Source organism: Hirsutella rhossiliensis (genome assembly GCF_020360975.1).
Source record: "Hirsutella rhossiliensis strain HR02 chromosome Unknown scaffold00001, whole genome shotgun sequence".
In the NCBI taxonomy this organism is placed as follows: Eukaryota; Fungi; Ascomycota; class Sordariomycetes; order Hypocreales; family Ophiocordycipitaceae; genus Hirsutella; species Hirsutella rhossiliensis.
This window is the reverse complement of record NW_025408667.1, coordinates 11,638,734-11,650,234: the sequence shown is the minus strand read 5'-3', so window position 1 is coordinate 11,650,234 and position 11,501 is coordinate 11,638,734. Positions and strand designations below refer to the sequence as shown.

General features: G+C 54.0%; 1 protein-coding gene across 1 annotated transcript; it reads right to left on the bottom strand.

Annotated features, from left to right (window-relative positions):
- Positions 1-7,008: 7,008 nt before the first annotated feature.
- Positions 7,009-7,932, bottom strand: HRG_01500 (condensation domain-containing protein; the record flags this gene model as incomplete). Its single annotated transcript, XM_044859971.1, has 1 exon — positions 7,009-7,932. The coding sequence occupies one exon, from the start codon at positions 7,930-7,932 to the stop codon at positions 7,009-7,011; it is 924 nt and encodes a 307-aa protein (XP_044726371.1).
- Positions 7,933-11,501: the final 3,569 nt, after the last annotated feature.

Sequence of the window (11,501 nt, the reverse complement as noted above, 5' to 3'; positions counted from 1 at the left end):
ATTTTCATATCGTAAATCACAAGCAGCGTCTTTTCGCAGTATCGCGCGGCTCAAAAGTACGACATACCTCAGCACTATTTCCGACTGACAAAAAGACCAAGCAGCCCTGGTTGATCAAATACTGGCTTAAAAACACTTGAGAAAGAACAAGGAGTCTCGGTTTGTCTTCTAGATTCTCCTTCAAGAGTCTCTTGGCTCTGCTCCCTCCCACAGACCGATCCGCGCCTGCATGGAGACTCTATAAAGCAACTGAACAACAAGCGGACACTGGGCCGTAACCGGTCTACCAAATTCATCAATCGCCATCCGGAGATCGAGAACAAGCGTGAAAGACGTCGGGAAGCTTACAGGTTTAACACTTTCACGCCTCGGGCGGTTCACTGGTACTTCGATATCGGGGACAAGGAGTATGGGCGGATTAAACCGGGGAATACCATGAATATCGACGAGGGCGGTATTATGTCTGCCTTTGGTAAGAGTTTGACTTGCCATTCATTATTCACACTAACAAGACTCTTTTCCCCAGGTTTGGATAGTCTTGTGGTTGGGAGTACAGACCCAAAACGGAAGGCCTTTCTGAAAGGACCACCGTCCCGCAACTAGACCTCATTTATCGAATCTATGACCGCGGGCGGCCGTGCGATTTTTCCTGGCATCATTTTAAAGGGCAAAGAACTCCAGGAATGGTGGTTCGTGACGGAATTCGGCAAATTAGCCGACTGGCACTACATTGCCTCGCCTGATGGATGGACGGACAACCCACCGCTGTTGAGTGGCTTGAGAGGGTCTGTTTGCCTCAGACGCGGCCAGCCGATGGGTCAGGTGCTAGGCTAATCATATTAGATGAGTATGAAAGCCATTCAGCGGCGCGTTTCTGTATTTATCTGCCTAGAAATTACTGTTAACCGGGACCAGGATGCATGGATGGCCACGTGCGTTTTGGACAACGTCTACTGCTGCTACGTTCCTTCGCACTGTTCTCATAGCCTCCAGCCATCGGATAATCTCGCGAAGAGAGATGAGAGAAGTGCATATAAAATGCACGAAGGTAAAATTGGAAGTAAGGGGTCGGACAGGCAGGGCCAAGTTGTTTGAATCTTTAGAGGGCAATAATTGCGGTAGGGGAGTGATTGTTGTATTGCCTTGCTTCTCCTTCTTTTCTCTACCGAACGCCCCTCTTTATATCTTTCTAGCATCCCAACTAATAAAGAAAATCCTGCTTAAAGAAGCCCTTGATGTCCTTACAACTACCGGGCTTTTTGCCGATTTTCCCCCTCTTTCCAGCCGTTTCCGAAACATCCGTCTTATCTCTCGCCACCTCCATAGGAAGCCATCGCCACTTCTGCTTCCCCTCTCTCCCCACCCTCCTTTCTGCACCTCTTTTCAGCTCCTTCTTCCTTCTTCTATACCGGTGTTTTCAGCTTCCTAGATCCCTCTTGCCTAGGGATATCTCCGAGAACTGCGAGATCAGGCCACGCTTCGCGACATATAAAGGTGTTTTTAACGCTATCAAGGCGGCGTATCGGAAAGAACTTCAAAAATTTACCTGTCTGACGGATTCTGCGCCCGTTGACAAGGTCAATTTTATACGGGCATATGCCAAAGCACGTGAGGTCGGAATGACTCCAAAGAATATGTTGTCCGGCTGGAGCAGTACTGAAACGGTCAGTGAACTACTGTATACTCTGCACTCTTTCCCGCTAGACTGCCCATTTCACTGAACCAATTATCTCCAAATGTGTGCAACATCCCAAGCTATTCTAAAATGAGTGACTCCAACCTGCCCTGAAGCGGCCGCGGAGACCTGACAACTATCAGTCAGCTCATACGGCACCAGTGCTGCTGCCCACAATACCTTGGGCCTGAAGTGGCCCGTGACGATTAGCAACTTGCTGCCAACCGGCCACCGAGACGGCAGAAAGTACTGCATGGGAGCGTACAGTACTGTGGTACGTTGCAACCCCATAAAGGCCCGTGGTGCCAACGCAGACGCGGACAGACAACGCTACAATGCCGCCAGTGACCAACCACGGACGTCATGGTGAGCACCACGCGGAGCTCTAGTTCGAAGAAACGAAGCGTCGACGACAGGGGACAGCTCAGACGGCGCTGCCGGCAGCTGCTCGCCGAGCACATCAGTAAGGGGCCACGCCCTGGGTAGCGCACAACTTCTATTGCTGACTAGGTGCAGAGCAGACGACGGGGCGGGTCATAGAGCCAGCCAAGGTCCGATTGGCACATACGGACAATGAGTGGTACTCGTGGTCCTTTCGCCCCGAGGCGGCGCACCTCTTTTCCAAGAACTTAAGCGAGCACAACGCCGCGGCGTACCATGAGCTCTGCGCTGGCGTGGGTGTCACTTTCGAGGCCGCCTTGTCACCGTTCGTAGCCCATGCAGGCGCCGCTACTCCATGTGAAGACCCTTGCGCAGAGCCACACGGGATGTCGCGGCGGCGGCAACGTTACGGGCCATGCTCCGCGGAAACGCCCGAGACAAACGAAGCGGGCAGGTGCGGCGACGAGTCGGTGGTGCTGGTACAGAGGGTCACGCAGCTGCAGGAATGCCTAGACGCGGTAGAGGCCGGGAAGAGGCTATTGGAGCGGGAGCTCGAGACGGCGCGTGTGGAGTGTGCGCGGCTTAATGAGGAACGCAAGGGGACAACGGAGCGGGCTATTGGCGTTGAAATCTTGCTTTGCAAGTGCCTGCATATGTTGAGCTCCACCCCGAGTTCAGTTGCTGAGCTGAAAGAGGAGATCAGCGAGGCGCTTGGGCGCAATGCATTCGGAACGGGTTGAGATTCTTGGTCCAGGTTAGTAGTGATCTTTCAGACGGCGAAATACGTAGGATCGGTTTCTGCCCCACTTCGGCGGCGCGCCCCCCCCCCCTGACCCCGCGGCGACGGACAAGGCCTCACGTTGCATTGCATGTGCGAGTGGCTCCTGCGAGGTCGTGTCAGAACTGGAGGTTCTAGGTGATCCCAGAATAGGAAAGACACGGCTGTGATGCAGTGGATCAATTGAATCAGGGAAGGCAGGCCTATATGGCCCGCCGAGATATGTGTATTGTGTGTGTGTCTCTGTGTGTCCCATTCAGGGGCCCCTTTTTGGGGTCTCTCGGGCTCTCTTGCAATGAGTCATCTTCTTATCTCCCTATCGCACGTGACCCCTGCTCCCGTTGTTCTGACAGGTCGTTCTGCGACGCGCATCACCGGCTTGGCCTCCATGGCGTAATGGTGACACGTCTGGAGCCTTTGCATTGCAGAGGGGCCGGTTCGAAGCCGGCTGGAGGCACCCTGGACCAACCAGGCACACCCGGGCTTCCCGCTCGTCAACAGGGGGCAGCGTTAAGTATAAGAACGACCGGCAAAGGTATCAATGGAGAAATGTCATAAGGAACAGTGGCAAGATAGAATTGTATGCGGCAATCTGTGAGGCTTTGGGTGTCATGCGACAGCGTATGGAAATGATTCATAGTACAAGCGTCGGAGCCCTATAGAGAATGATCTCTCCGGGCGGAATAAAACATCATCATCATCATCATCACCGGCTTGCCCCGGCGCCCCTTCCCCCCACCGTCCGTTTTTGGCTGCAGCTTGCAATAGCGTAGAGGGGGAGGGGGGGCAGAGTTCTGGGACAGAATGTCCGTGCCGGCCCACAGTGGCCAGATCGAGCGCCCTGTTCCACTTCCCAGGCAATGGCATCGCCATCCCCCAGACAGGGGGCTGGCGCGGCGCCAGCAGCTGATCCACCTCATATGCGCGCCTGCCAAACAGATGCAACGAACACTGGCTCTAGTAGAGGGGATGGGATGGCTCGACTGGACCGATGCGTCACACCACCCGCCATGGAGGCGCCGCGCCGCGCCAGGTCGGTCACGGCCACGCCACGGTCCGGTCCCGCATGATCGTACAGATCCAAGCTAGTTCGGCAGATCCGCCACGCGACCGTGGTCTGCAGCGCTGGGCGAGCTTATTCCAACTACATGTCTTCTTCTCCATCAATGGTTATATGCTGCGTCAGTTCGAAGGCTGATGGACAGCGACGAGTGGTGTGTCACAAATGGCAGGCTATTGTCACAAGGGGCGGTGCGCAGTGGCGCCCAGACGGAGGGCGCCAAACTGTCCATCCCACTTGGCCATTTTGGCGTTCCAGCGTGTCGGTATCCAATAACTGTGTTGGTGCAGTGCGCAGAATTTTATCGGCCTTCGTCGGCGCTCAGCACTAAGTGAAGAGCCTTGGATGCGGGGGTCCTGACCCTTGCTTTCGCGGTGTCGACGTCGCTTACGTGCCCGTCTTCGAGCGCGCCTCCGCGGCGCCCGTCGTTCTCCGAGGCACACATCGTATGATGGCGCCGTGGTCCTGCAGCCGGCATGGTGCATGGTCAGTCGCTCCAGGACCCCTGCAGGCGTCCAATGAGGCAATCTCCGGCCAAGCAACCGGCAGGCTCCATTGGGCGCCCGTAAGCATCTGGCCAAGGTCGCTGACGGTGAAGGCTGCAACGGCTTGTGATGGGACGGTCAAGCCGGGGCCGTTTGTTCCTGTCCTGCTATGGAAGACGGAAGGCGGGGCCGGTGTCGATTTTGGCGACGCCCGTCGACTCTGGACCGGGCGGCACGGCACCATGGGCTGCCATGGAATCACGATCGCTATACAGCCCCCTGCCGAGATGCAAGCGAGCAGAAGGGGCAAGTCCAGGAGAGGAGTCGCTCATGGTCTGCGCTGTTCGCTCACGGCTCTGGCGTCCGACAAGGCGGCGTCAGATTGCTGCTCGTCCGTCAGCATGCGTCGGCGCGCGGCACGGAAAGCGCGCGCCCTTCCCGAGCTCTGTCAGGCGCGACTCGGCTGGTAATCAAACGGCCGGTTATACGTGCTCCTCTTAAGGCCGATTGGCGAGATCGGCTCCGCGCGTTGCCGGTGCGGAGGTATGGGGCATGTGGACGTTCGCTCGACGCGCGCTTGCTCGCGGCCCGGCCGTCACGGCAAGTCATGAATCGAACAGAGGAGCTAGAAATAGAACGCTCATAAAACTTCTCCGGTCCTATCCCGGATATGGTTGGTTTGGTTTGCGCGAACGGTGGGGCCTGCAGGCAGCGGGTCTCGATCAGACTGCTGAGGTCAATGAGCTACCCCGGAGCGTGGCAGGGTTGCGGCCCGGTCAGCATGCTCCGTCCGTCCCATTGTCTCTCGCCTTGGCCCTACTTGTAGCTATTGCAAACGCAAAGCAAGCCAGAGCTTGCTGGAGCGGAAACTCAAGCTATGTAAACGGCACGTATTCCGCAGCTGCAAGCAAGCTGACACACGTCCGCACACTTCCTCAGTGTCACCCACCGAGAATCGTAGCGGCACACGACCTCCGAGTCTCTCGTGGTTTGTCATCGAGACAGTCGACTCTCACAGTGGGGGTACTGTGGCAGGGGGGTGTGAACAGGAGCGTCTGCATGGCTCGCTATCAAGTGAAGGTCATCATCCTTCTGAACCGTACCGTCGGGACGATGGCAACTGTATAAAAGACGACAGAGCAGGGAGAAAGGGAGATGCGCTATTTCACGTTCTGTCTGCCTTTGCTGCTTAACTCTCGCTGACCGTTTCTGCCTGGCCCACGTCCGCCATGTTCTATCTCCAGCAAGTCAGTGCGATTCCTCCACGGCCGCCGTCAAACTGTCCCCGGTCTACCCGCGCGGGATCCCAGGGCTCTCGTTTTATCGCTCATAGATCTCACGCGAACCCTGCGGTTTCCGCCAGTTTTCCTCAGGGCCGGGCAGGGCCTTCACTACGCCTCGAGCGAGATACGCAGGGCCAACTTCGGGCCCGCGCAAACGCCCTTGCTGCCCTCCATCCTCTCTACGGAGATGCGTCAGGCCCAAGGTTCGTTACGTCTATCCACGCCAGCAGCAGTCACTAACATTGACGCCCGCAGGCTAAATAGAGCGGTAGTGTTAAGGTGATTCCTGATTCAGGGAGACTCAGACGTAGCAGTCCGCACCATGTACACAATGTAGGCAGGACTCAAGGCGTACTATGTCACGCTCAAGGCCTTCAATCTATCTATAGTGACTCTCATCGGTCCTCTGTGACGGGGATTGTTAGTTCAGTCTAGCACCTTCGGGGGGAGTGAAAGGGGCACGAAGATCCGGAGGCAGCTGTCGAGGACGTTACAAACCCACAGTGGCATGGCACTTGAGAGAAGGAGGTAAGTATTGCAGGTTTCGACTAGCTAGCGTTTGTGCTTTTATTTCATAGATGCAGGATATCAAATCGCCGCCGTGACGCAGCCCCCTAACTCTTCGACATTATCTGCGATGTCCCCGCTCCACGGCGGCATACGAGGCTCTATAAACTTGACACGTCAAGCTCCACGACCTCTGAGCGTACACATTCCGCCACTCAGACGTATCCCGTCCGTCGGTTATCCGAGCTGGACTAAGCAAACCACGCCTCTGTGGCGGGATCCGTTGGCGTGGCACAGGACAGTCTTTGCCATGGATTCGCCCGCCTCTATCGCGCCTTCTGCGTGTCTTTTTACCTTTGGCTGCTATCTCAGGGCCAGTGGTATCCATCCAGCTAATCGCAGACTGCAAGGCGCATTGGCATACACATTGGTATACGTGCAGGCAGGGACCGGGCCGCTCGGTTGAGACCTGGAGGACGCTGCTGAGCAGCGACATGGTAGCGACACTAAAATCCTGGTTTTGGGTCACCCTCTGTTTTCCGGACTTCCTTGTCGCCTTTGTCTCTTGTGTTGAGGAGATTTCGTTTCGATCAGAGACAAGAAACGGCTGCAGCTCTGCCCACAACTCGTGCTCGCTGATCATAAGGTTCAAATCGAGAACAAAGAGAAGTTCTCTCTCCATCAAATTGACATCATCGAGGCTGAACTGTACCAACGTGCTCTTGGTCCAGTGCCGGTTCATTGGTGGACCATCCTCCAGGATCTTGATAGACAGCATGAGTGACGCGAGAAATATGCGGTGGAAGGCAGATTGATGGGTCATTCGCATTAGCTTTGCCTTAATTGTCAACTCTCTCGCCGCCGTCGACCCTGACGCGGACAGGAATGGTTGCAACCGTGGGACCCATCAAGCTTTGGATGCCTACGAAAGTCTCCCGCCGGCCCGAAACGATGGTGCCGAAAACTGCATCTTCCGAGTCATGGAATCGATTCATAATGAGAGCCCATGCGCCGCGCAAAAGTGCTGTCCTCGTGATGCCTTTGACTCTGGGCACTGGAGGACAACAATACTCCACTGTTGTATCAGCCGCCGGTGCGTATGAGATATCTGGAAGTGCGGGAAACGTCGTGGACTGAGTCCCTGATAGAACAGATTTCCAGTATTCCTTGGCCTCATTTTGGTTTTTCTGAGCTATGTGTTGAACGAAGTGTTTGTACTCGGGAGCTGGCTCGACGTCAAATCCGTCATAGCGCTGACAAACTTGGTTAACCATGAGAGGAAACGACCAGCCGTCATACAACGCGTGATGAATCGTCCAAACAAAATAGCGGGCATTGCTTTGATCGTCTTTGACTAGCGTATAGCGCACCAAAGGGTCGCCGATTCCCCATGCGTTCAGTTTGGTCTCTTTCAAACAATCGTCGACAGAGGTTGCTTCAGACCATTCCACCTTCTTCGCGAGGACAACTTGCATAAACCCGAGTTCATCCAAGTGGACAATTCGCGTGCGCAGAAGCGGAGTAGCCTTGACGACATCGTCGACTGCCGAGCGGAGCCTTGCTAGGTCCGATCTGACATTCAAGGAGAGCACCACACGCTTCACGTAGGCTTCGGATCCCTTGGTGGTCAGAGATACCAGCGCCTCCTGCAAAGGTGTGCACTTGTAGATGTCATTGATTTCCTCAGGGGCGACATGGAGCAGCTGGGCAACTTTTGCGAGGGATGGGGTTTCTTTGCTGCTGGTCTCTCCGCAGGCTTCCATAGGGGTTGAGGTTTGAAGCATTTCTAGCTTGTGCTTTGAAAGAACGGTCGCGTCAAAGTTCACGAACAAGGGGTTTGGCAACGACTTGGGCTTCTTCAAGTTTGACTGTATGAGTTCCTTACTGCGTCTTATACGCCGGGGCCGGCCGAATTAGAGAGGAGCATCTCCATTGCGGCGTGATATTTCATCGAATAACTAGCAACATTGGAACTCAGCTTACCGATCCACTCTACCCCTGGTAACGCACATATGTGGATCTCAGCGGCATGATTGGGCGCCCAGAAGTCGCAAAAGAGACATAAAAGAGGTGCGAATAGTGATGCACGTCACGGCCTAGCTACTGGGACATAAAGTTCCGTCAGACGGAGAATGGACCTATAATAGCCAATAAAGTAGCCCCCTAATGGGGGTGCCCCTATTTTGCATGGCGCAGTGGTTTTCTGGCTTCGACGGGTTCCCTTTATTATTTATACCCGTCTAGATACCTGGTCAGGCCCTTTATTTGGGTGCATTTGTGGGTCAATCTACTTGGCTCGCGTCGCCTGTGCACCCCTTAGTTTAGGAGGCCATGCCTTGGTAAGGGGGTAATTGCAGTCGGGCCTTTTGTTCCGCTGACCATGTTATTGTAGGGGTTGCATTGCTCCCCGCAAAAGCAAAGAGTCGGAGATAACCCATATTGTTGGGATATTCCTGAGACCGACGTCTTTAATAATGGTCGCCTAGAAGGAGCTCATGCTCCATCGACGAAGGATTCTATTGTGATCGGGCCCAGCGCCTAAGAACATGTATGCATGTTCGCAGAGACACAAGGGGCTGGTTCACGACCGGACGGGCCAGTCATTAGTTGGTATTGAAAGTTCCTCTGTCGCGACACACAGGTCAAAAATAATCCTGTGGACTCGGGGAACAGATGCAAGCGGATTGGGCCAAAAACGCACAATCAAATGTGAGTTGAATATCAGGTGCTTCGGGTTGATGTGGGGTGCCAAAAGGTCTCCAGCGTCCGTGGAACAGCGCATGGACGTTATCGTAGAATCCCTGACTCCGGATGCGACGTTGAACACAGGCCCGAACCACGGACGAGAACGAGAGCAACGCCTGTCTGACTGGCAAAGTATGTCTGCACCACTACCGACAGAGATGCTCCATACCATAACGCCACCTCCTATGCTCATGTCTTTTGCTAACTACCCGTTGGCTAGTGCCTTCGTATGCCAACTTGGGGCCCCTTCCCCTAAGTTGGCTAAAAAAGTCGTGGACATGCAGAAAACCCGTGGACAGCCTTTTGGTGACGTTTGTATGTGAAAATGACCTACACCATTCCACGCATGTCGCATCACATTTTTAAGACATATAAAATGAGCGCATGATTTTATTTATTACTGGAAGCCATTGAAAATGTAAATTTGAGTGCGTGGTGCGGTGTGCGCGGCGTTGAGGCTGCACTAAAAATGTTGAATTAAATGTCCCGACGTATACACCGTTTCTGCCTCCCTATCCTTACCCCTTCGGAATATAGCTACTTTATATATCTTCTTGAGCCGAATTCGATTGCTGAGCAGCCCGGCAGTCAGAGATAATGCCCTCAAGTCTCTTCTAGGCAGGAATTCGTGGTGTTGGACTTGCTGGCGGCGATGACGGCGGCGATGAACTTAAAGCACGGTCTATTTCCTCATCGATTTCCTTCATCAAATCTATATTGAGTAAAGGATTGATCGTAGTGCCGTCAGGGCCGTTATGAGGCTCGTGATGATCGGTATTTCGCGACGTGATAATCTCAACAGAGCGCTCTCTCTGGAGATGAGGCCACTGCATGGTCCGCAGTGGTCTCGCAGAGGCACAAGCTTTATTGGCAGCCTCTCGTTCGGCCTCGCCAATCTCCCGGCGGGTTGTATCAATGAAAAACGGGTCAGGCCGCTTAAGGAGTCGCCTATAGGTCTCTTCGCCACTCTCAAGGGCAAGGAATTCTTCACTCTTCCCTTTGAAGTCGAGCCACTGTTTAATATTAAGCGTCTTCTCCTTGCCGTTGATTACCTGCCGCTTGTTTTTGCGGTATTCATCAAGCAGCTGCTTCTTTTCCTTACGAATCATATCACGGATAGAGAGAAGCTGTTGGCGTTGAGATTTCTCTGCTTCAAGCTGTTGCGTGCGCTCGGCAGCCTTGCGAATATCTTCAAGGCTCACGCTGGTGTAGAATGTGCCCTCAGAAGCCTTGACGGTCTTGCCTCGCTTGAGTCGGTTGCTCATCTTCTCGATACGTTGTAGGCGGTCTTGATACTGTTTGGCGAGGTTTAAAGCTAGCAGAGATGCCTCTGTCACCGTCCGAGTGACATTAGAAAGCCCGTTGCGCGTTGGAGAACTGAGGAGGTCGTTATAGCGATGTTTAATATGCCGTACCGTGTCTACAGCCTGCTCGAATCGCGTTTCCTTTGGGAGAAGAGAGGCATAGGCTGGGTTGACGGCTTGACGAAGCTTGAGTTGTTCCTCGACGATACGCTTAACGGCAGGTTCGTGCGTTGGTGGGAAGATGCCTGTTTTCTCAAACCCTGACATAACATAGCCGCGAGAGAAGCCTTCGGAGAATGTCTCCCAGAAAGATTCGAGGAAGTCGAGCCTTGTGAAGTTAAGGTCGCCTTTGTCAATGAAGTTACGAATAGCCTTTTGTTGTGCGTGCTTAAGAGGCTGAAAAACGCCTACGTCAAGCGGCTGGAGGATATGCGTTGAATGTGGCGGGAAGATAGCTAGCACGATATCGAATTTGATACAATATTGTATAAAATCGATGCCTGTATGGCCCGTGAAGCCGTCGATAATAAGAAGCCGGTGGATTCGCTCGTCCTCTGGTATTACCCGCGGGTTGACCTCTTGGAATGGGTATTCTAGCTCTCTGCTCCACTCGTCAACGCCAAACCACTCAGAAAGGGTCTTCCCTGTACGTTGTGCGCGGGCTGAGTGCTTCCAAGACCACACATTGAATTGATGGATCCAATCGAGCGTTATCTCGCTATTGCTGAAGCCTGTGTCTGACCGTGCAAAACGTACATCGCCAGGAGCATCAATTTGGCCCCAAGACTCGCAGGGGAACGTGTGAAAGACTAGCCAAGGGGGAATCGTATCCCCAACGGCGTTGGCAGCGGCAACAAGCGTGCAAGACTCGCGATTCCCTGGATCGGAGATTTGAGGCCGTTGATGACGCGTCGTACGTACGACTATAACGTGAACTCGTTCCCGGAGGCTGCCAATACGGATACCGCATTCGTCTTCGTTCCAAATCTCTGAGGGACTAATACCGTGTGTTGTGATGATATCAGTAAGCTTCTCGAAGAACCTCTTAACATTGGAGATATCGCCAGCTTCAAACGTCTTCCTAGACTTCTCAACCGCCTTGATATATGTGACGCGGAGCTCTGGGTGGTCTTGAAGCCATTGAGAATACCACGCTCTAGAGGGCGGCTTGGCGTCAGGGTTGCGGCGTTGAAGGAGCGATAAAGCGGCGGACTCGACATGCGCCTTACTCGCTGGGAAGCCACTTTGCTGTAGCCAAATCACATAGGCGGCGATAGCGTCAT